General features: G+C 36.5%; 1 protein-coding gene across 3 annotated transcripts in view; it reads right to left on the reverse strand.

Annotated features, from left to right (window-relative positions):
- ANKRD13C (ankyrin repeat domain 13C) overlaps nucleotides 1-26,554 on the reverse strand; it is a 100,272-nt gene that overhangs the window by 28,423 nt on the left and 45,295 nt on the right. For 2 of the 3 annotated variants that reach the window (XM_064372503.1, XM_012442744.2), the window contains exons 6-9: nucleotides 22,518-22,584; nucleotides 16,938-17,082; nucleotides 12,328-12,459; nucleotides 8,611-8,772 (exon numbers count right to left, since the gene is read on the reverse strand). In XM_064372503.1, coding sequence (XP_064228573.1) covers nucleotides 8,611-8,772; nucleotides 12,328-12,459; nucleotides 16,938-17,082; nucleotides 22,518-22,584 — 506 coding nt within the window. The remainder of the gene's footprint in view (nucleotides 1-8,610; nucleotides 8,773-12,327; nucleotides 12,460-16,937; nucleotides 17,083-22,517; nucleotides 22,585-26,554) is intronic. The other variant, XM_064372504.1, reaches the window with a different exon arrangement.

Here is a 26,554-nt window from a genome sequence, read left to right on the forward strand (position 1 = left end):
AGATGAAAAAACATTCCATGCTAATGGTTAGGAAGAATCAATATTGTAAAAATGCCCTACTGCCCAAAGTAATTTATAGATTCAATGCTATCCCCATCAAGCTACCAATGACCATCTTCACAGAACTGGAAAAAACCACCTTAAACTTCATATGGAACCACAAGAGAGCCTGCATAGCCATGACAATCCTAAGCAAAAAGAACAAAGCTGGAGGCATCACATTACCTGACTTCAAACTATACTACAAGGCTACAGTAATCAAAACAGCATGGTACTGGTAAAAAAACAGAGATATAGACCAATGGAACAGAACAGAGGCCTCAGAGGCAATGCCACACAGCTACAACCATCTGATATTTGACAAATCTGACAAACACAAGCAATGGGGAAAGGATTTCTTGTTTAATAAATGGTGTTGGGAAAAGTGGCTAGCCATGTGCAGAAAGCAGAAACTGGACCCCTTCCTAACACCTTACACTAAAATTAACTCCAGATGTATTAAAGACTTAAACATAAGCCCTAACACCATAAAAGCCCTAGAATAAAACCTAGGCAAAACCATTCAGGACATAGGCATAGGCAAGGACTTCATAACTAAAACACCAAAAGCATTGGCAACAAAAGCCAAAATAGACAAATGGGATCTAATTAACCTCCAGAGCTTCTGTACAGCAAAAGAAACAATCATTAGAGTGAACTGGCAACCAACAGAATGGGAAAACATTTTTGCAATCTACTCATCTGACAAAGGGCTAATGTCCAGAATCTACAAAGAACTAAGCAGATTTACAAGAAAAAAAAAAAAAAAACCCAATTCAAAAGTGGGCAAAGGATATGAACAGACATTTTTCAAAAGAAGACATATTTGAGGCCAACAAACATATGAAAAAATGCTCATCATCACTGGTCATTAGAGAAGTGCAAATCAAAACCACACTGAGATACCACCTCACACCAGTTAGAATGGCGATCACTAAAAAATCTGGAGGCAACAGATGCTGGAGAGGATGTGGAGAAATAGGAACACTTTTACACTGTTGGTGGGAGTGTAAATTAGTTTAACCATTATGGAAGACAGTGTGGTAATTTCTGAAGGATCTAGAAATAGAAATTCCATTTGACCCAGCAATCCCATTACTGGGCATATATCCAAAGGATTATAAATCCTTCTATTATAAAGACACATGCACACATATCTTCATTGCAGCACTGTTTACAATAGCAAAGACCTAGAACCAACCCAAATGCCCATCGATGACAGACTGGACAAGGAAAATGTGGCACATATACACCATGGAATACTATGTAGCCATAAAAAATGATTAGTTTGTGTCCTCTGTAGGGACGTGGATGAATCTGAAAACCATCATTCTCAGCAAACTGATACAAGAACAGAAAAACACCGCATGTTCTCACTCATAGGCGGGTGTTGAACAATGAGAACACATGGACACAGGGAGGAGAGCATCACACACTGGGGTCTGTTGGGAAGGAACAGGGGAGGAACAACATGGGGTAGAGAAGTTGGGGAGGGATAACATGGGGAGAAATGCCAGAGATAGGTGACGGGAGAATGGAGGCAGCAAACCACATTGCCATGTATATACCTATGCAACAATTCTGCATGATCTGCACATGTACCCCAGAACCTAAAGTGCAATAAAAAGAAAGAAAGAAAGAAAGAACGAAAGAAGCTGTAAAATGACCAATCTAACAAATATACTTCCACTATTGATCTATGTCCTTCAATAAACAGATTGGAGCTCTGGACAAAAAAAAAAAGTCTACACAACATATAACAAGACACATTTTCTTTATTCTAAAATTAATAAAAATATAATCTTAAAAGGATTACTGTGCTGACAAATAACAACACAATCACCATTCTTAATAATTCTTAAATAAATGACTTAAGTCAGGTTGAAAAACAATAGAGTAATTTTTTAAAATACATAATGTTAGTATAAAAACGTCCCTTCTATAATCAGGACAAAGGCATGTGCACCTGCTCATACCATTTTTATTCACTATTATACTGGTGTTATTTTCCAGTGCAGTAATGTAAGAAAAGCAAATAAAAGGAATACTGATAAGAAAAAAGTAGAACTATCTTTATTATCTGATGACATGAGCATTTGTAGAAAATCCTAAGTAATATACAAAAGACTATAGAATAGGCAGGGTGTGGCCAGGCGCGGTGGCTCAAGCCTGTAATCCCAGCACTTTGGGAGGCTGAGGCGGGTGGATCACGAGGTCAAGAGATCGAGACCATCCTGGTCAACATGGTGAAACCCCATCTCTACTAAAAATACAAAAAATTAGCTGGGCATGGTGGCGTGTGCCTGTAATCCCAGCTACTCAGGAGGCTGAGGCAGGAGAATTGCCTGAACCCAGGAGGCGGAGGTTGCGGTGAGCCGAGATTGCACCATTGCACTCCAGCCTGGGTAACAAGAGCAAAACTCCATCTCAAAAAAAAAAAAAGAATAGGCAGGGTGTGGGGCTCACACCTGTAATCCCAGCACTTTGGGAGGCAGAGATGGGTGGATCACCTGAGATCAGGAGTTCTAGACCAGCCTGGCCAACGTGGAGAAACCCTGTCTCTACTAAACATACAAAAACTAGCCAGGTGTGGTGGTGGGTGCCTGTAATCTCAGCTACTCTGGAGGCTGAGGCAGGAGAATCACTTGAACCTGGGAGGCAGAGTTGCAGTGAGCAGAGATCATGCCACTGCACTCCAGCCTAGGGGATAGAATGAAACTGTCTCCAAAAAAATTAAAAAAATAAAGTAAAGTAAAAAGACTATGGAATATATAAATACAGAAATATAAAAATCCTTTGGGAGGCTGAGGCAGGCAGATCACCGAGGTCAGGACTTTGAGACCAGCATGGCTAACATGGTGAAACCCTATTTCTACTAAAAATACAAAAAACTAGCCAGGCGTGATGGCGCATGCCTGTAATCCCAGCTACTTGGGAGGCTGAGGCAGGAGAATCGCTTGAACCCAAGAGGCAGAGGTTGCAATGAGCCAGGATCATGCCATTGCACTCCAGCTTGGGCAACAAGAGTGAGACTCTGTCTCAAAGAATAAAAAAAAAAAAGAAATATAAAAATCACATTTAGGCTAGGCACGGTGGCTCATGCCTATAATTCCAGCACTTTGGGAGGCCAAGGCCGGCAGAACACAAGGTCAGGAGTTCGAGACCAGCCTGGCCAACACAGTGAAAGCACGGTGAAACCCCATCTTTACTAAAAATATAAAAATTAGCCAGGGTAGTCCCAGCTACTTGAGAGGCTGAGGCAGAATTGCTTGAACCTGGGAAGCAGAGGTTGCAGTGAGCTGAGACCACGCCATTGCACTCCAGCCTGGGTGACAGAGTAAGACTCCATGACACACACACAAAAAAAATCACATTATTTCTATATATGAAAAACAAACAACTGGGAAATAAAATTTAAGGATAATCTTTTATGACAGCCTCAAAAATACTAAAAATTTACAAGATAAATTTAATAAAATGTGTAAGATTTTTACACAGAACACTTCTGAGAGAAATTATAGAGAACCTAAATAAATGAAGAGATACACCATGTTCATCAAACAGAAGATTCAATATTGTTAAGATATAAAGTCTCCCCAAATTGATTTGTAGATTCAACACCATCCCTATACAAATCTCAGCAGGCAATACAATGGAAGAGGAACAGATTTCTCGAAAAATGATGTTAGAGCAACTAGGCATCCAAGACAAAAATAAATAAATAAACCTTCGACCTAAACCTCTTAACTTTCCACAAAATTAACTAAAAATGGTCATTTCCTTGAATGTAAAATATAAAGATACAAAACTTTTAGCAGAGACACAGGAGAAAATCTTAGGAACCTGGGGCTAGGCAAAAAGTTCTCAGATTTGGCATGTGACATAAGATAAAAATTGATCAACTGGACATCATCAAAATGATAAACTTTTTTTCCATGAAAGCCCAGTTTGAGAACATGAAAAGACAAGCTATGGAGTGAGAGGAAATATTTGCAAAACACCAATCTGATGAAGAACTAACATCTGGAATATATAAAGAACTTTGGGCCAGGTATAATGGCTCATGCCTATAATCCCAGCATTTTGGGAAGCTAAGGTAGGAGGATCCCTTGAGCCCAGGAGTTTGAGACTAGTCTGGGCAACATGGTGAGACCTTGTCTCTACAAAAAACAAAACAAACAAACAAAAAAGTTAATTGGGCATGGTGATGCATGCCTGTAATCTTAGCTACTTAGGAGACTGAGGTGGGAGGATTCTTTGAGCCGAGAAGTCAATGTTGCAGGGAGCCACAATCGTGCCACTGCACTCCAGTCTGAGCCAAACAGTGAGACCCTGCCTCAAAAACAACAACTGAAAACTCAATAGTAATGAAAAAAAAAATTAAATTAGAAAAAGAACAAAAGGTATGAAGAGACATGCTACAGAAGAGGAGATACAGATAACAAGCACATGAAGAGATGACCATTCAATATTATTAGCCATTAGGAAAATGCAATTAAATCAAAATGAGATAGCATTAAACATTATCAGAATGAGTAAAATAGAAAATAATGACAATAGCAAAAGCTGGCAAGGATATAGAAAAACTGGATCATTCAAACACTGCTAATGGGAATGTAAAATGAAGAACACTTTGGCAGTCTCTTACAAAACTAAACATTAAACTACCTACCATATGACATAGCAGCTGTACTCTTGGGCATTTATCCCAGATAAATGAAGACTTATATTACATTCTAGTTTATTGCAGCTTAATTAATCATGGCCCAAACAACCCAGATGCTCTTCAACATGTGAATGGTTAAACAAACTGTGGTACACTAATACCATAGACTACTGCTCAGCAATAAAAAGAACAAACTATTGATACATACAAGTTAGACAAATCACCAGGGAATTATGCTAAGTGAAAAAATAAATGCTAAGTGGTAAAAAAAAAAAAAAAAGGCAATTTCAAAAGGCTAAGTACTATACGATTCCATTTATGCAACATCCTTGAAATTGCAACATTAAAGAAATGGAAGAACAGATTAGTGGTTGCCAGGCATAAAGAACAGAGAGAGGCTAAGGGGGCAGCAGATGTGCCTATTAAAGAGGAATATGAGGGATCCTATGGTGGTAGACGTCTTCTGTGTCTTGCCTGCAAACGCCAATATTCTGGCTGTGATATTGTTCTACACTTTGGCAAGATGTTACCATTGGGGGAAACTGGGTGAGGCATACATGGAATCTCTGTATGATTTCATAAAACTGTATGTGAGTTTACAATTATCTCAAAATACAAAGCTTAATTTAAAAAAATCCAAACAAGTTTTATGTTGAAACTGATTTATCTACAGATTCAACATTATCCTAATCAAAATCCCACCATATTTATCTTTTGTAGAAACTGACAAATTGAATTTAAATATTCATCAACTATAAGGTTCAAAATCCTATGGTTCATATGGGAAGTGTTTCCTTTAATTTCTGATTAGAAGTTGAGAGCTTACTTATTTAATTTAATTAATATTAATTTGTTCCATTACATAGCCATCTGGCATTAAACTATGTTTTAATTTCAACTAGCAAAACTATAGCTGCTTAAAATGCTACTTAAAGACTTCTTTATTCAAGTGTATCTGTTTACAATCTCTGCCCTTAAGAAATCAAGTTACCGGCCGGGCGCGGTGGCTCAAGCCTGTAATCCCAGCACTTTGGGAGGCCGAGGCGGGTGGATCACGAGGTCAAGAGATCGAGACCGTCCTGGTCAACATGGTGAAACACCGTCTCTACTAATACAAAAAATTAGCTGGGCACAGTGGCGCGTGCCTGTAATCCCAGCTACTCAGGAGGCTGAGGTAGGAGAATTGCCTGAACCCAGGAGGCGGAGATTGCGGTGAGCCGAGATCGCGCCATTGCGCTCCAGCCTGGGTATCAAGAGCGAAACTCCGTCTCAAAAAAAAAAAAAAAAAAAAAAAAAAAAAAAGAAATCAAGTTACCTTTCATAAGTTTAAATGTACATAAATCAGATCAGAAGAAATAACTGGCAAACAGTCCATGAAATGGCATTCTATAAAGTCTTGTTTCCATATACTCATCCCAAATTAGTTGCCCAAATTAAACAAAAGTAGCAGTGACCACCAACACAACAAAATTATTTTTTTCAAAAGAACTCTAACAAAATTTAAATCATAATATAAGTCCAAAGAGATGGGCTTTTGTCTGGTCAACAATGGGAGAAGATAGTAGCCATGTCAAAGACTGAGCTCACCATTCCCGCTATTAATTCATCTCCGTTTCTATTTCCTGAGTGCATCTTGACCTATATTTCCTACTGACGAAGAGATCAGTAAATACCAGCAGGCTTCTGGAAAATTAAGTTTGGCGAAGCTTTATCCCAAAGTCAGAAGAAAAACAAGGAGCACAAATGAGATGTGGCAGGAGGGGTGTAGGATGACACTAAAATGGCATGATCACAATTTGAACTTAAACATTTTACATAATGTATTCAACTAAACTATAGCTGATTTACCCAATACATGGTCTTTCTAAATATTAAATTGTTTTACTGACACACATAGTATTACCATGAATTAGCTGAAACCTGCCGTACTATCCTGGAAAGTTAAACCATCACTAAAACATAGAATCCGGGACAATGTTTACAGAAAGGACTAAACATTCCAGGAATTCCAGCCTCCTTGTAGAAGCCTTGAACCTTTTTATAACTGTGACTCGCAATTTAGATTATAATCCAGCACTCAAACATACCCATGTTTATACAACACATACACTCTTGAAACTATTGTTTCATGAAGTAGTAATGATTCTCATAATGTGCAATGTGCTCTGATTTTTCTCCATCTATTTTTTTTTTTTTTTTTTTTTTGGTGATAGGATCTCACTGTGTCACCCATGCTGGAGTACAGTGGCAGTGGCATGATCATAGCTCACTGCAGCCTCAGTCTCCTGGGCTCAAGTGATCCTCCTGCCTCAGCCTCCCAAGTAATTGAAACTACAGGCTCATGCCACTGTGCCCAGCTAATTTATTACTATTATTATTATTATTATCTTTAGAGGCAGGGTCTTGCTTTGTTGCCCAGGCTGATTTCAACCTCCTGGACTCAAGCAATCCTCCCATCTTGGCCTCCCAAAGTGCTGGGATTCCAGGTGTGAGCCACTGTGCCTGGCTTACCACTTCATTTAGATACTAATTTTTTTAAGTATTGCCAACAACTGAAGGGGAAAAAGAAAAAAAAAAGTAGTTATGGACCACTAAATTAATTTCTTATAATCTACTAAAGGATCCCTATATTCCATTTTGAAAAACAGTGCTATACAAATGGCAATAAAATGTTAACATCTGGGAAATTTTTTGGGAGGGATGGAGTTTTGCTGTTGTTGCCCAGGCTGGAGTGCAATGGCAGGATCTTGGCTCACTGCAATCTCTGCCTCCCAGGTTCAGGCTATTCTCCTGCCTCAGCCTCTCAAGTAGCTGGGATTACAGGCATGTGCTGTCACACCCAGCTAATTTTGTATTTTTAGAGACAGGGTTTCTCCATGTTGGTCAGGCTGTTCTCGAACTCCTGACCTCAGGTGATCCGCCTGCCTCAGCCTCTCAAAGTGCTGGGATTGCAGGCGTGAGCAACCTCGCCTGGCCCATATGGGAAATCTTGATGAAGGGTGTCCCAGAATTCTTTGTATGACTCTAGTATTTTTTTTTTGGAAATCTAAAATTATACAAATAAAAAACAAACTTATGAATGCATCTAATGTACTTCACAAGGAGAGAGATTGTAGATGCAGTTATCATGTCTCATACATCTTTTATTTCCTCATTTCCCCTCCCCTTTCCTTACTGTCACACAATTCTTTGCATATAGCATGGTTTTAGTATGTTGAACAAGAAGTATATGAGAAGATAGAAGTCAGAGATGACACCATAAAGTAGGTGGATCTTTAGCTGGGCCTTTAAAGCAGCAGATTTTGATTAGTAAAGCAGAAGGAATATCAGCAAAGGGATATGGATTAAAAATTAACGCTAGGGCTGGGCACAGTGGCTCACATCTGTAATCCCAGCACTTTGGGAGGCCGAGGCAGGTGGATCACTTGAAGTCAGCCTGCCCAACATGGTAAAACACCATCTCTACTAAAAATACAAAAATTAGCCAGCCCTGGAGGCAGGACCTATAGGCAGCTACCTGGTGGGGCTGAGGCAGGAGAATCACTTGAACTCAGGAGGGAGAGATTGCAGGGAGCCGAGATTGAGCTACTGCACTCTAGCCTGGGCAACACAGTGAGAATCCATCTCAAAAAAAAAAAAAAAAAAAGAAAGAAAGAAAAATTTAACACTAGGTTTCATGCTTTTAATCTATTTATTAATGAAGACTCAAAGTACAGATTCACCAAAAAATCCCAAAGATCATTTTTTTCTTTTTCTTCTTCATGACGGCAATAAAATGAAAATTCACAAAGGTAACACACAGTAAACAAAAGCTGTGAGTATATAAACTTACTGAGTGCCACCAAGAATGCCATTATCCTGTCTCTTCTTAGAAAGCTACAAATTAAGAGAACTAAAAATTATACCTCAAAATTCTGTTCCATTATGTTTCCACCTTTACTCAAACTCTCCATGATGGCCTTATTTCGAAGAATATCCTCTTCACTGAGATGTTCTCTTCTTTTCCTTGATTCTAAAACAAGTCCATTCACCAGATAAAAATCTGCCAAAAAGTTTCCTACTCTTTCCTAAAACAAAACCAAATATTTAAAATAAAATTTTTAGGTTAAAAAAAGTGTCAAGGTAATATATTTTTCTATAAATATGTAACATGTAAGTGAAAACAAACATCGCTTTGGTACTTGAAATTATCAAATTATCTTACATTTTCTATGTTTATCCAACATATACACCTCAGTTATTCAATAAGTTGAAAAAATACACAAAAGCATACATTTCAAGTCAGTAAAGGAAAATTTAAAACATATAAAAATGTATGGTAGTTAATTTGCAAATGATTTTAAATAAAATTGCCATATAGTATTTCTTTAGATCCTACTCCCAAGTAGCACAAAGCTGTCTCAAAACTATTAAGCTGGCAGGCAAATATCATGAGTAACAAGGAGGGGTCAGGGATAACACTGTTCCCATTTTATAGATAGAAAAAAAGTAGAATAAAAAGAAATAAATAGTCCAAGTCACATAAGAATCTCTAGTACAACCAGAATGAATGGCCTGTTCAAATTCTCTATTCTCTAACAGGACCAAACTTCAAGTTAGAGCTGCTTGTTTTCAACAAAGGAAAGAGTAGCCTTTCTCACCAATACAATTACAGTGTTTTAGGGAAACTCAAGTGGTGCAAAGGACATCAAGAAAAGTCATGACTTCCTTTCAATAAAGTCCTCTTAATCCTTCAACATTAACTTTCACCTTTTTCAGACCCACAGGTATTCAGAGTTTGAAATACCTTATTTCAAAAAAAAGAAAGAAAAGAAAAGATAAATAATTTATTGAAAACAAGCTTCCCATTTCTATCTGCATGCAAATCACATGGTCTCCACCCTGCTGCTGTTTTCTGACATTCCAAAACTACATATTCAGAGTTGTGTTCCAGTCCATCTTGCAAAAGAAAGGAAAGCATTCTGCACCTGTTTCTACCTACAAAATGGGAACCATAAGCATTACTGACTCCCTCCTTACCTGTCAAAGATTTAAGAAGATCACCTAGATGCTTCAAGAGCTTTGAGCTGCTTAGCAGTAGTACTAGATGATTAGTAGTTTCAATTTATATCTTCTCTTGAAGTGATCCATCTAACGCTGCCCAGAAGAACAGAGTACAAACAAATAAGACTTTAAAGTCAACAAATGGACTGCAATGTAGCACCTCACAACTGAGAATCCCATTAGGCTGAGAGGAAAATCGGTGAGCCCAGACTTCATAACAGAATTAATCTGTGGCTGGGAAATAATCAGGTGGTAATTATCAGTTTTTGAAACCTTACAATAAAAAAGGACTTAGTAAATGTAAATTATTATATCAACAAAATGTTGAGTGTGTATTCCCCATTATCCAGCTACTTAATTTCTTGCTACCTATAATAGGCAATGCAAAGGCATATAAAAGGATGATAAACACATCATTTATAATGGCAGAAAACTGGACACAAACGTGTCTATTCACTTAAATGTCCAAAACAAGACTGAATAAGTTACAGTATATCCATTATATAGAATATGATACAATTGCTAAAAAGAATGAACTAGCACTACATGTACTGGTAAGAGAAGACTTCTAAGACACACTAAACAGTGAGGGAAAAATGCTAGTTGCAGAACAATAGATACAATATAACACTTTACGAAAAAGTAAACATCAACAACAAAAGGCTACCTATTATTATGGTACATATTTATGTATGGAGAGCATAAAAAAAGGTCTGGAGGGTATAAAAACTGGTAACTTTCTGCAAGGGGATGTAGGATTATGGGCAGTGGCCAAGGAGGGCGTTTTAGCTTTATGTAAAAAGATGTAAGATAATTTTATGTGTCAGTGTGGCTAGGCTATGGTGCCAGGTGTGCGGTCAAATACCAGTCTAGATGTTGCTGTGAAGGTATTTTTTAAATGTGATTAATAATCAGTGAACTTTAAGTAGAGCTAATTACCCTGCATAATGTGGGTGGGACTAATCTAATCAGTTTGAAAACCTTAAGAGCAAAAACTGATGTTTTCAGGAAAAAAAAGCAATTCTGCCTCAAAACTGCAACACAGAAACTCTGCTTGAGTTTCTAGCCTGCAGATTTCTTTTTCTCTCTCTCTCTCTTTTTTTTTTTTGAACAGGGGTTTGCTCTGTCACCCAGGCTGGAGTGCAGTGGTGTGATCACTCACTATGGCCTCAACCTTCTGGGCTCAAGTAATTGTCTCACCTCATCCTTCCAAGCAGCTGGGACTATAGGCTTGTGCCACCTTGGCCATCTAATTTTTAAATTTTTTGTAGAGTTAGGGTGTCGTTACGTTGCCCAGGAGGCCAAGTCTGAACGTTTCTAACTCAAGAGCACAACACCCACTCTTTCCTAAATTTCCAGCCTGCTAGATTGCTCTACATTTCAGAATTGCCAACTCCTACAATTTCATGAACCACTCCTGAAAATAAATCAATTTCTTCCTCCTTCTTTTCCTCTCCTCCTTACTCTTTTTTTCTTCTTCTCTCTCCTCTCCTCTTCTCTCTCTCTATTGGTTTTGTTTCTCAGAGAACCCTATTAAGGCTTTTTTTTTTTTAATTTCTCCAGTGAGGATATATTCATTTCACTGTATGTAATTAAAAAAAAATACAATTTTTAGTAGAAGTCAATCTTGACCCTTACTTGATGTGCTTACTTATTGCTGAATTTAAAATTTTATAAAAACGCTTCTTCATATAGCTCATTCCAATTTTTTTTTTTGAGTGGAGTCTCGCTATGTCCCTGGCTAGAATGCAGTGGTGTGTTCTCAGCTCACTGCAACCTCCGCCTCCCGGGTTCAAGCAATTCTCCTGCCTCAGCCTTCCAAGTAGCTGGGATTGAAGGCGAATGCCACCACGCCTGGGTAATTTTTGTCTTTTTAGCAGATACAGGGTTTCACCATGTTGGCCAGGCTGGTCTTGAACTACTGAACTTGAGATCTACTGGCCTCAGCTCCCCAAAGTGCTGGGATTACATGCGTGAGCCACCGTGCCCAGCCTCAAAATTTTTTGAATATATATTTGAATAGACTTATATAACCTCTTACTGACAGACACAATGGAAATTATGGAAATAATTTATAGTAACAGGGAAACTTCCACTGAGATTTGATTTAACATTTCTACAGTGCTGCAGAAATGTAAGGTTATTTAATCTTAGTCATATGCACAGAATACAAGAAAGAAATGGTAAGTAAATGAGAAGTCCAAAGTGGGGAGAAAAACAGGTTCAGGTAAATAGATTTAAGTTTATCCCTTTTTGTAGTCTCCTTACGGAATAAAGTGCTAGAAATATAATGGAATCATGTGAAAACATTGTTTCCTGTATAATAAACAAGGCAGCTAGCAATAAGAGTCCTTCCTGACACAGAATTCAAATGAGGTCAGCTTTCTTTCCTGAATTCTCCAAGGACATATTCTGACTCCAACCATCCATTATAATTCCCTCTCTGGATTCGAGGAAGAGAGAAAAAAAACTAATTGGAGACAATTCTGTAAGCTACTTCTTGCATTTCTATGACATTATTTTGGAAATATTAAATACCAAACAATGATTAAAGTTTAAAAATCTAGATTTACACATACTGTTTTATCTTCCCGAAAAAGCCATCCCGTCTGGGCACGCGTGAAAGAAATTGATTTTGTTGATAAAGTTGCAGAGTAAATATCACTGCTCATTAAAATATCAACCTCTTCTTCTGTTTCCATCTCTGATTCCTGGGATGGGAGCAAAAGTTAAATATAAGAATCTAGGTTTCTCAAAAGTTCTTAGTGCTACATATGAAAATATCAACAATTATAATGTTACCAATTTTTAAAGACAAAAAGGACAGTTTCTAAATAATGCGAAGTGCTACTTAGTCTAAAAAGAATTAGATGTTTAAATTGTACATATTAGTATCTTCTCTAAGTTAGCATTATGACTAATTATGCATCCATAAAATCAGGACACATGAAATATAGTACTTTTACCCTGCTAAAGATATGCATGGAAGCAGTACTACATTACCCATTATAGAGCTATATAGTCTGTTGAGGAATTTTTAAAAATTATTTTAAGAATTAAGTTGACAGACCTGAGAAAAATGCCCAGATAAAGGATATTTATCTTTCAATACAGAGGAATCTTACTTTAGTTCTTTATAATGCAAAGACCCACTACTGTCATTTGAGCCTTTCTTTCCCAGTAAGTTCTAAGTGGAATAAAGAAAGGAAGGAGAGAACAGGAGGGAAGGATAGGAGGAAGGGAAGCAGCAGAGAGGGAAGGAAGGAAAAGAAGTAAGAAGGAATCTTTTCTATATTCCTTATAAAATAGAAAGGAATCCATAAATATCAACCTATGATTTCTAATCTTAAGGAGAAGCCTTGCTTCAGGTTTTATCCTCTACATATTTCCTAGTGCTGGTATATAATAACTGAGCAATAATTATTTTTCATATGAGAAAAAAGGAAAGTTATGTGCTTGATTCAGGGACAGAAGACTACCCAATCAAGTATAGAAGAGAATTTAAGCAGGTATAAGATGAGATTCTATTCCATAATAGGCCAAGAGAGATATCCTCACTAATATTTAAGACACTATAAGGAAGAAAAAAGGCAAAACCTAGAGAGTTGTCTGGAGAATAATAACTGTCCCTAGGGTTTACAAGAGTTACAGCCTCCATTCTCCATACCTCCTTATTTCTAGGTTCCCAAAAGGCCTATTTTCTATTCTTCACCATCTAACTTTAACCTACATAGTCCCTTTCGGAATTTCTGAAAATAATAGCAGTGTTTTCTTTATTATAGACTGGGACAGTACCATTTCCTCTACGCCTACAAATAAAGAATGCGAAACCTTTATATTACTGCTAAAGCTATAATAGGTGAAAATGTATTCCTGATAACCCAGATTAATTCTGAACACAATTTTCTTTTCTTTTTTTTTTATATACATTTTTTTTATTGTACTTTAGATTCTGGGGTACATGTGCAGATCATGCAGAATTGTTGCATAGGTACATACATGGCACTGTGGTTTGCTGCCTCCATCCCCCTGTCACCTATATCTGGCATTTCTCCCCAAGTCATCCCTCTCCAACCTCCCTACCCCAACTGTGCCTCCTCTAGTCCCCCGCAACAGACCCCAGTCTGTGATGCTCCCCTCCCTGTGTCCGTCCATGTGTTCTCATTGTTCAACACCATGAGTGACAACATGAGGTTCTGAACACAATTTTCTAAAAAGTTTGATTGTAGTAGTTAAACAGAACTGTTAAACACTATACTTCAAATATATCATGAATCAACTAGAATTTTGTAAATTAGCTTGGGAATTGAACACTATATAATCCATCGTCTATGAACAAATTTGCCTTACATTTCAAACATCCTTTTTTCTTTTTTTTTGAGACGCAGTCTCACTCTGTCACCAGGCTGGAGTGCATTGGTGTGACCTCGGCTCACTGCAACCTCTGCCTCCCGGGTTCAAGCGATTCTTCTGCCTCAGCCTCCCGAGTAGCTGGGACTACAGGCGCATCGCCATCATGCCCAGCTAATTTTTGTATTTTTTTTAGTAGAGACGGGGTTTCACCATATTGGCCAGGCTGGTCTCGAACTACTGACCTCGTGATCCGCCCACCTCGGCCTCCCAAAGTGCTGGGAAAAACATCCTATTTTCAAAACACTTTTGGAACAGAATTCTTATGTAAATCAGAGACTATCTCTTAACGACATCACTGAAAAAGATCTGCTGTTTCAGTTAGTTACATTGCTTTAACATTTAATGAAGTTATTAGTTATACATACATATTAGGATAAACAACAAGTATTCTCTGCCCTAAGGATTACTGCTCAAAATCTAACTTTCCTGTATCGTAGTCATCTTTATTACAAAAGTATTTATTGATATGGTTTATAAACTTATATACAAAAGTATTTATTACAAAATACGTAATACATATATGTATGTATACATACATACTTAAATACCTTAAAACTGGTACCCTTAATACCAGTTCTTTGGTTATACTATGACATCTGCTAATACTTATGCACTACTACCCTTAACCTCTAGCTTCTCTTTCAAGACCATATTTCCAACTCACTTATTGCCTACTTGGCTGTCCTGTTGTCATTTAATAAGGGGTCAAACTATTTAATAAACAATCTGAGGGTCTAATATAGGAGTAACGATACAAGTCTAATCAGCTGCCTGTTTTTATGAATAAAATAATAATGAAATACACTCATTTATTTACATATTGTCTGTGGCTGCTTTTATTTTAACAACAGCAGAGTTGAGTGCTGTGACAGAGGCCATATGGCCCACAAACGTATTTTAATATCTAAAAGTATTTGTTATCTCTTCCTTCACAGAAAGAGTTTACCAACCTATCTCCTAGAATGTACTGATGCTGTATTAGATACCAGTGAATACAACAAAAAGAACCCCATGCCCTTAAGGAGCTTAGACTAATAGAAGGGAAAAAAGCCATATAAGTAAATGTAACATTAGAAGCTTTATGGTTCCAGATTTAATAGGAGCATAAAAAAAACAAGTCATTTGGCGGGAGAGAAAGTAACACCAAATGCGTGCTCTACAGATGTGAGGGTGCAAAAAGAAAAGCAATCCAGGAAGTGGAAAGAACATGAACAAAGGAATAAAGGCCCAATAGCCCGGCACATCTGAAAAACTGCTAAGAGTGCGGCATGAGGGTATCTAAAATAGCAAGGTAAGAGAAAGGCTAGAAAAGTGAGCAAAACTCAAGTGACAAAAGGAACCACGCCATGCTAAGGAAATTAGATTTCACTGTTTAGGTAATGGGGAACTTTTAAAGTATCTTTAAGTAAGTAAGGATTCATAAATTTGTTTCTAAAGTTCAGTGTATCTCCAATATATGGGATAATTTAGAAGCAGACAAGAAAAGAGCCAGGAAGATCAACTGGACTTTCCAGTAGTCCAGTTGAGAAATAATGAATATTTAAATTACCGTAGTGACAGTGTGAATAAAAGAGAAATAATTATAAGACATTAAGAAGACAGAAATGACCAAACATGTGCTCTGATGAGAAAACATGCAGTATAAGAATAGATATCAAAAATAACTCCTAGGTTTCTGACTGAATAGAGAATGATTTCATTTATCAAAAGAGGAAAAAGGAAAAAGCAGGTTTGGAGGAAAAGTAATAAGGGTAGTTTTAAACAAGGTGAATTTTGAGGTACTTGGGAGACACACATGATATCCATTAGGCATTTAAACAGATAAGCCTCTACTCAGAACTGTCCAGAACACAAACATATATTTGTAAATCATCAACCTATAGGAGGTAGTTAAAGCTGTGGGAATGGAAGGGATTATTCTGGCAGATTGTAAATGAGAACCATATCAAAGACACATCAATGGTTTTTCAATACAAAGATAGGGCATTACAGAAGGAAAATAATGTCATATCGGATGAGAGAAAGGACAGAGAAAAGAAAGGCAGTCAAAGAGTTAGGAAAAGTAAGACTGCAGACAGAGTCAAAAGAAGTATTCATATTAAGGAGATAAAGGTGATCAACAACATTAAAAGAAGGTAAGATAAAAAGATAATACATGGTAAAGGGCCAGCACAGGTTCAACAAATGAAAACTATAAATGAGAATGAAGAGAAGCTAGAGTTCATAGATCTAGGAGATATTCTGTTGAATTATGAGCAGGCTCAATGGACGGGTCAAGATGGAGACCAGAAGATAGAAATATGAAAAATGAAAATAGGCCAGGCACAGTGGCTTATGCCTGTAATCCCAGCTCTTTGGGAGGCCAAGGTGGGTGGATCATTTGAAGTCTGGAGTTCGAGACCAACCTGGCCAATGTGGTGAAACCCCACCTCTACTAAAAATACAAAAATTATCTGAGCTTGGTGGCGGGCACCTGTAGTCCCAGCTACTTGGAAGGCTGAGGCAGAAGAATTGCTTGAACCCGGAAGGTGAGGTTGCAGTGATAGATCCCGCCACTGCACTCCAGCCTGGGTGACAGAGTGAAACTCGAGTCTCAAAAAAAAAAAAGGAAAAGGAAAAGAAAAGAAAGCTGGTAGTAAGGAAACTATAGCTTTAGGAACAAACCATCTCAATTATATCTTATGCTTTTAAACAAATTATACTGAGGTTTTGGCTAAAAACCTAGACTTTTTTTGTTGAACGATTTAAAGGAATGTTGATAAGATAACATGCTCACCTCGTGATGTATTCGCTGATAAACTTTTTGTTCATTGTCTAATACTACAAAAGATTCAGAGGGCGCCGCATCCCCATTGAAAATGAAGCTTAGATCCCCTCGTTGGCACTTCATGTCAGTAAAGTCTATGAGAGTTGTGTCAAGCCTGTGAAAGATGGGTAGATGAGAAACTCTGACAAAAATAATTTTGATAAAACTTCATTAATAGTTAAATAAGTTTTATTCCTTCTAAACTCAAACCAAGATGCTAATACCACTTTGCAAAGTCAAATTTATAGATAAAAACTATGTTCAAAATATTCTATTAAAAAGACTATTTAAAGATATACTCCATTTTAACTATATTTCACTTTTCTGAATATATATGTATGTATGTGTGTATATATATATATATATACACACACACACACACACACACACACACACATACACTTCATTAACCAGAAAGAAAAAATAATGTTTCCCCATATTTAGAGTATTTCCCTTTCTGTCCCCTTGTTTCCTACCATTTCTCTTACTGCAGCTACTCAATAAAAGTGAACAGAGAGGGACAGGAAAGGAACACAGACCTGTCTGACATTCCATTTCTTTAAGACCATATTGCTAGCTCAGCAGAGTATTTAAGACCAGACAGCAATGGATGGACCACATTCTTGGAATTGAGATATATACCCATACTTTATGCCTAACCATCTGATACCAAATCTTGCTTTATCCTTCAACTTGATAAACCATTTAAGCTTCTATAAATTCTAGGTCTTTCTGTTTGACTTCTCAGATTTGGACTAGTATTCTCTTCTCCAGCCAACATCTCCACAGCGTGGAAACCTTACGGATCATTCTGTATCAATACTCATGGATTCACACATTTGTGTGTTTACTATGCTCTTTGGTAACCTGGACCTGTCATGGTCTAGCCTAATGCGCTGGTCTCAAACAATATTCCACAAAGCACTACTTGCTGAAATTAGGAAAAATACTGAAAATAAAAAGTTTACAAGTGCTTCAATCTTGCATGTGGCTTTATAAATCAGGATCACCCTAGCTAACTGGCTGCTCAAAATGTACAGTCCTAAGCCCAAGAAACTAGTTGGCCCAGCTGTCAAGCGATGCTGATCACATCTCCAGGAAGCTCCTTTAAGGCTCCTTGAAAGATTCACCCTGGCTACTGAATTTTTGATGTAATAATTCATTACTCTGCAGGTTTTTCAGTTCTCATTACAAACATGGCAAAGTGAGTCGGTATTCTTGGTTTCCCTATAGAGGAAAAACGGAAATAAAACATGTCTCACATGCTGCATGAAAAGAATAACTGGGGTGGGGGGCTGGGTGCAGTGGCTCACATCTGTAATCCCAGCATTTGGGGAGGTTGAGGTGGGCAGATCACAAGGTCAGGAGATCGAGACTATTCTGACCAACATGGTGAAACCCCGTCACTACTAAAATACAAAAAATTAGCCGGGCAGTCCCAGCTACGTGCGAGGCTGAGGCATGGGATTCACCTGAACCCAGAAAGAGGAGGTTGCAGTGGGCCAAGATCATGCAACTGCACTCCAGGCTGGCAACAGAGTGAGACTCTATCTCAGAAAAAAAAAAAAAAAGAAAGAAAATAATAACTAGGGTTACATAGAGTTTATCGTCAAAATTAATAACATCTAAGAATGAAAATGACACTATTGATAATTCTGCCAGGAAAACAGGGGTGAGCCACAGCAAGGAGAGAAATATGGTTGCCTTATGTATAAGGTATCAAGAAGCCCTAAAAAACTAACTCATCAACTCACACGGTGAGGGGGCAGGGTGACCCTGCCTATTGTTTTATAGCTGAATTCTAGCTTTTATTCCACTCCCAGAAGCTAGAATTCAGTTATATTACTAATTAAGACCTGTCATTGCTTGAGCATGTGTCCTAAGAGAAAACAGTATTAAAGAGGCTGATCCCCTATCTCTATAAGATGTGGGCTCCTGATAAAACCAAAAAAGAACAGATCATTTTATATATAAGTATACTATTTGGGCTCCAAGCTTCAGCGATCAGGGAACATTATGTTCCACATAAAAGAAGAAATGGGCTAAAATAGTCTTCTGCCTCCATTCCCTGCTTGGTGAAAGTGGTAGTGGGTTGCCAGAAGTGGGGATGAAAAGGTGAGTAAAGAGATGCACAAAAGACAGAGAAAGAAAGACAAAGACAGACTGACATGGTGACCTTTGATATTTTAGATCTAACAATATGTAAAATTAGTCAAAGAAATTTCCCAGCCATATAAATTAATATAGCCTATTTTTATTTTATCTGTGTTTCTACAATTTACAACAAAAAGGGTAATACATTTTCTGTATATCCCTGACATATAAGATGACCTCGTAAGCGGTATCACATATGCCTCATAAATAATTATCACGATGGCATTTTAAAGTACTCACTAGTCCTTGGCTTTAAGCCTATGAACCTAAATATTTTTCATTTTTCCCATGTAATTAGCCATGAAGAACAAGAAGTTCTTTATACAAATGTGAAGATTTGAATAGAAAGTATTTTTTAAGAAGAAAGCCTGAAAAAATGCTAACACTGAAAAAAAGAACTAAAGACTTCCCTTAAGACAAGAAAACCCACCACCACCACCACTCCCAACAAAGGAAAAAAAAAAAAGTCAAGAAAACCCTGAAATAAGACAAAGTGTGCAAATATACTTTCAATCAGCGATTACAGATTACTTCTTAATTATTCATATTTATGGTCAAAATCTTTGCTAGTACTCTCAAAAATAATGTTGCTCACACTTTCCTATTTCTACTAAAGTATTAGTTTCTCTTTGATACCAGAGAAGAGATTTCAAATGATTACATGGCTGCCATGAGATAAAAAGTATTCTCTTTGAACATATTTTAAAATTTAGCTTTATTGAAATGGTGTTAAAAAATTGTCTTATGACATTTAAAATAGGAAGTTTTTATTTAATGTTAAAAGATTTTTTTCCTTTAGATTATTATCACCTAGGCAAAAAACCTTTTGTCATACATCCTAAAAGCTATCCTCTCCATTAATCTAGTAAGCCTTGTTTGATGAGAGCTTTCGAACCTATCACATCTGTCCTTCATCCTCAGCTACTAGTAAGCCCATGTTTAAGTATCCTGGTAAGTTATAGTAACTTCCCCTTAATCTACAACCTCTCTTACAATTTTTGTCCCCCAGGCTTTTACCCTCATGTTCTTGTTTTAACTTTTGTGTGTGTGTGACAGGATCTCACTCTGTCACCCAGGTTTAAGTACAGTGGCACGATCTTGGCTCACTGCAGCCTCAAGCTCCTGGGTTCAAGTTATCCTCCCATCTCAGTCTCCTGAGTAGCTGGGACTACAGGCGCATGCCACCATGCCCAGCTAATTTTTTGTATTTGTTGTAGATACAAGATTTCATCATATTGCCAAGGTTGTGTTGTAATCTTATTGGTTTTATTACCTATAGTTATTATATAATGTGTACCGTAACATTTACTTTAAAAAGTCATATATAAATGTGAAACAATTTTTTTTCAAAGAGACTCCTTTTTGCCTAAACCTAAGACTCAAAAAGAACAAAAACTTTTTTTTTTTTTGACACAAGGTCTTACTCTGTTGCCCAGGCTAAAGTGCAGTGTCGTGATTACGGCTCACTGCAGCCTCAACTTCCTTGGCTCAGGTGATTCTCCCACCTTAGCCTCCCAGGTAGCTGGGACTATAGGCACATGTCACCCTGCCCAGCTAATTTTTAGTACTTTTTGGAAAGATAGGTTTTGCCATGTTGCCCTGGCTGGTCTCAAATTCCTGAACTCAAGTGATCTACCTGCCTTGGCCTCCCCAAGTGCTGGGATTACAGGCATGAGCCGCCACACCTAGCCTAAAACTAACTTTTTAGGTATCACATAGAAGACAATAGTATCCTCCAAAATTGCCTACTATTTTTGGCAAGTACCTATGTTAAAAAGGTCTAAATTAATGAAACCATAATAGTCGCTAACAAAAGGCTGCTGAATTAATTCTGCATCAAAAATCCTTTCTACTTAATTTTTCTTCTGTTTTTCTGTATTTTCCAAGTTTTCTATAATGACAATGCATTTAAGGTACAGGAGCACTTTTCTATTTTATTTTTATCTTTATTTTTTTTTATTTTTTTAAATAGAGATGGGGTTTCACTGTGTTAGCCAGAATGGTCTCTATCTCCTGACCTTGTGATCTGCCCATCTTGGTTTCCCAAAGTGCTGTGATTACAGGTGTGAGCCACCTTGCCCGGCCCAGGAGCACGTTTATAATTAGAAACACCTGAAGAGTTTTAAAAAAACCACACACAAAAAAAAACAGGCTAGGTGTGATGGCTTACACCTGTAATCCCAGCACTTTGGGAGGCCAAGGTGGGAGAATCACTTGAACCTGGATGTTCAAGACCAGCCTGGGCAACATAGTAAGACCCCATCTCTATTATTTAAAACACACACACACACAAACACAGAAACATCTACCTTAACCAAATTCTATTGCTTAAGGATAACTATCCCAGAATTTAAACTAAAAGTTATTACTTCACTAATTCAAAATACTAAACAATAAATTTCTCACAAATAGTTGATTTTTAAAAACTTCTGCTTCATGCCATGGTGAGAAGAACAATGAACAAGGAAACAGAAGTCCTGGTTCAGCCATTAATTTGTAAAATGCTCTTGTCAAAAAAATCACTGAACTTCTCTGAGCTTTCTCATCTCTAAATGAAGAGTTTATATGAGATAATTCTTCAACTTATTTCTAGTTCTAGACCCTTAAACATTCAAATTCATATTCTGGAGATATGCAGACACATACATACACAAAATTATATACATACATGTATACTATTTATAAATATACCAATATATACATATATATAAATTGACATATTCACTAGCATTATATATAGTTTATAAGTAGATAATTTATAAATATGGGTATATTATTATAAAGCAAAAGATATAAAGAAATATAAAAGTAAAATTCTCATATAAGTTAAATAGATGTATTTTCCCTCAGATCCAAACATCAATCTTAGTTATAAAAGGAACAGAACAGAAGGAAATTAAAATTATCCTCAAAGTATTCACTGGAATGGATAGATGAATGAATGAACAGATGAATGGATGCACAGATGAGTAAACAGGGGAGGGAAAGATATGAAAGATCTGAAAGAAAAAGGCAGGAATTGGGTCTTCCTTATGTGTCCCTTATTCCTTAATAAATCCAGGATCAGGAAGGTAACCACTGTAAATCTTCTTAATATTATACCAAGATCCTCACTGTTTGCTTATAGATAGTCTGTAGTTGAATAAGAACAGTATCTTTGCCTTTAGTCAAGATTTTATGTCTTTTCCCACTTTGAGTTTGTTCTCTAAGTAATTAAAAAAAAAAATTCTGTGTCTTTGGTTTCTTATCTGCATGTCTCGAGTGAGATAAAATATTGTGAATCTGTTACAGCATTTTAAAGTCATAAAACACAAGTAAGTTATGATTACAGGGAAAAAAAACCTTCCTCTAAATCTCCACTTTCTTTCACTGAGAAAAAAAATCAAATCACCTTACCTGATATTGATACCTTGTTTGTATATTTTACATGCATCGGAAGGCAGAATTCGGGAAAGTAAAGGCACTGTATTTTTAAAAACAAAAGGTAAAAAATAACTACCTAAATTTTGAGATATTCACAAACCTTTAAATTAAAAGAGTAATGTGACACTTTATTAATTTATCAAATTATAATAATTTCCTTTCAAATAGTATTTTTTCATGTAAAAATAAAATATAAAAAGCAATTTTAAGCAACTTCAAATATCTACTATTTAATTGTAATTTCTGTATAGTTTATTATACTCCCATCCCACCCATAAACAAGGGTAGCAGAGCCCATATAATGCCACTAGGGTACAAACTGCATATTATAGATGAGAAAACAATATCCTATGGTAACTAAACCCTCCTGAATGGGTAACCAGATAGACCTGAACCTTATCTAATTTTTAAAATATAATTTGGAAAAATTGCAGGAAAGTAATGTGTATAATAGAAAGAGACATCTTTGAAGTGAGACAGTTAAATTTGAGTTTAAATCCCAAATATGTGCCTTGGTTACTTAGACTCAACGTACCCGAGTTTCAAAAAAGTATTTATCTATAGATTTCTACATTCCAATGTTGCTATCTATAGCTAATATACATGCCACAAGCCTTATTCTGATAGTTTTTTATTATTTATTATCTGGTATTTGAGGGAGATAGGAGTTATTCTATGGATAAATAAAGCTGCATAACAGGCTATAATAAACTACTACGTACAAAGAAATGAAAAAAATGTGAAGCTCAAAATGTGTCTTAATTTCAATATGTCTTGAAATTAAGACATATCACAGGTACATGTGTACATAAGTGTGTGGGTATCTGTGTGTGTGTAAGATACAGCAGGTATATCTTTAAAAATTGAGTGTTTCTAGAATCAGTGATAAATTAACCTGAGTTAGAAACAAAGATTGTAGAGAAAATTGAAGGCTAATTTCTTAGCTAACTTTTTCAAAAGCATCAACATTTTCTAATTAACATTAAAAATAAATACCTAACGCAGGCCCAATACGGTGGCTCATACCTGAAACCCCAGCACTTTGAGATAAAGTGCCAAAGCAGATAGATCACTTGAGTCCAGGAGTTCAAGACCAGCCTGGGCAACATGGCAAAAACTCATCTCTATCAAACATACAAAAATTAGCCAGTCTCATAACCCAGTCTCTAAATAAATAAATAAATAAATAAAATTTTAAAATAAAATTTAAAAAATTTTTAAGTGCTGTGAAAAAAAAAAGTACCTAATGCTTCATGACTCCTTTAGATCCTTAGAGACCATTTAATCCAAAATGACTTCCAGCACTGAAGACAGTTTTCCAAATTTTTGTGCAAAAATAAGAAAAGTTCACTGTCCAGAGAGAATATCAACTAATTGTTGCCCTAGAGAAAGAATATAAGAAATCTTCTGATAAAATTTTTCCTTTCTCAGCTGGGCATGGTTTAGCTATAACTGCAGCCATTTGGGAGGCCAAAGCAGGAGGACTGCTTGAGCCCAGGAGCTTAAGGCCAGGCTGGGCAACATAGTAAGACCCTGTCCCTACAAAAATAAAAATGGAAAAATTAGGTGTGGTGGCAGGTACCTGTAGTCCTAGCTACTCAGGAGACTGAAGCAAAAGGATGACTTGAGATCAGGAGTTGGAGGCTGAAGTGGGCTATGATCATGCCACTGCACTCCAGCCTAAGTGACACAGCAAAATCCTATCTTTTGGAAAAAAAAAAAACAAAAAAAACTTTTTTGAAACAAAAATTGAGAAGAGCAATAATAGTGTAATTCTATAAATGATCAAAGCTCTTCTTTCATGCTCATTAATTGAGATCCATCCTTAAGTATTTGGTGTAGCATGAACCAAAGATGATTAGAAGTAGATAGCACTACAACTTAGGTTAATTTAACTTCATTACATCTCATAACTTATTTACTTTGGTCTCACTATATTGGCCAGGTTCTGTATTGACCAGGTTGGTCTTGAACTCCTGGCCTCAAGCAATCCTCCCACCTCAGCCTCCCAAAGTGCTAAGATTACAGGCACAAGCCACCACAACCATACCCAGCCAACTTTATTACATCTTTTTAAGTAATTATAATAACCTACAAAAACAGAATTTAATATCATACACCAAAACTTGTATTAAAAATCAGGAAAGAAGGAAGATGGGAAGGCATAGAGAAAACAAGTTGGGGATTGAGAGCAAAAGTTAAGAAAAAAAAGAAAAGAAAAATTATTGAGCAAAAAAAAAAAAAAGATTTCTGATAGATTTTAATGCATTCCAAAACACAGCAATTTATATTTTCCCAATTCTAAAATAACTTTTATTCTACTCCATGTAAATTAAACAACCAACCTATTTCCTAAGTTACCTCAATATAATTTAAGTTTAGCACAGTATTTCAAGAGTAGCATAATTCACTAAACAGATGAAAAGAGTTTTTAAATTTAAATTTTCATTTTGCTACCACTTACTCCCCAATTTTCTTTCTTTCTTTTCTTTTTCTTTTCTTTTTTTTTTTTTTGAGACAGAGTCTCACTCCATCACCCAGGCTGGAGTGCAGTAGCACAATCTTGGCTCACTGCAAACTCTGGCTCTTGGGTTCAAGCGATTCTCCTGCCTCAGCCTCCTGAGTAGCTGGGATTACACAAGCCTGCCATCACGCCTAGCTAAGTTTTGTATTTTTAGTAGAGATGGGGTTTCACCACGTTGGCCAGGTTGATCTTGAACTCCTGACCTAGGTGATCCACCCGCCTCAGCCTCCCAAAGCGCTGGGATTACAGGCGTGAGCCACCGTGCCCAGCCTACTCCCCAATTTTCATATGAGTTTCTCAGCCTAATGTTTTCCATCTATAATACACAGTCTCAAATACAGGATGGATTGATTCTGTAGATAACAATAAATAAAAATAGAAAATTAGTTTTTTGTTTTTTTTTAAAAATCTCACTGGACTAAAAGAAAATTAGCTTTTTAGTTAAAATGTACTATATGCATAATCCTAAATTTAAAGTAGTGATCATATTACAAAATTATTTGACACTTTATAATATACAAAGGTCTGTCTTCAAAAAAATTATTTTATTTCATACACACCAAAAAAAATTTGCAACAGGTGGGGTAGTTACTATTATCCTAATTTTTAAAATGAAGAAACAAGCTCAGAAAAAATATAAAATATGTGATTTGCCATGTCAAATATTTAGGGGCACGTACTTCTGATTCTAATTCAAAGTTTTTCTATATCTACACACCCAGCTGGAATATCTCAGTTACGTTCAAAATTGTTATTAACTAAGTCTGTGGCTCTTTTCTCTGAAGTCTGAATATAAGTAATAGCATTAAAAAAGAATGTGCTCTACTATCTCAAAAGTAAACTTACACTGATTTCAGTATTTCTTGGCTTCCCCTTATTTCTGGCATGCCTTTTTAAAAAATATTATGTGTTTTGATAAGGGAGAGAAATATGCCAAAACTTTAAAAAAAGTTTGATCATAAAATCTAATAAAAGATCTAGGCTATCTATAAGTCAATAGGTTTTGTTTTAAAATTACACATGACATCTAATCATCAAGTACTAAGGGTTGTTACTTTAAATCAATAAAATTCCTTATTAGCAATGAAACAGATGTGCTGACTTTTTGCATCAAAGCCAAGTTCTCAAAGAAGGAATACTTTGGACAACTGTCTCTGGTTACTTCAGAAACTCAATTATGTAACATTTGTAATGTATTGTTTATAAATGTAGATATATACACAATTTTAGGAGTGATTGTGTATATTTATATCTTTTAGTTTAATTAAAATATCACTTTTAAAATATTTTATAACATTTTGTTCAGCAATATACATTGACTACTTTAGAATTCAAACCACTAATGATTACTAAGAGAATCAGTTAAAGAGCCCAGATACTCAAGGGACAACCCACTTTAGGATCACAAAGCAGATTGGGGTCTCTACAAATGGGGAAAAATGGGGTAAAAAAGATAGTATTAAGGCTTTAGACCAATATGACTCGG

Source organism: Aotus nancymaae, unplaced genomic scaffold, assembly GCF_030222135.1.
Source record: "Aotus nancymaae isolate 86718 unplaced genomic scaffold, 86718_ANA_hifiasm-v0.15.2.pri h1tg000007l, whole genome shotgun sequence".
Lineage (NCBI taxonomy): Eukaryota > Metazoa > Chordata > Mammalia > Primates > Aotidae > Aotus > Aotus nancymaae.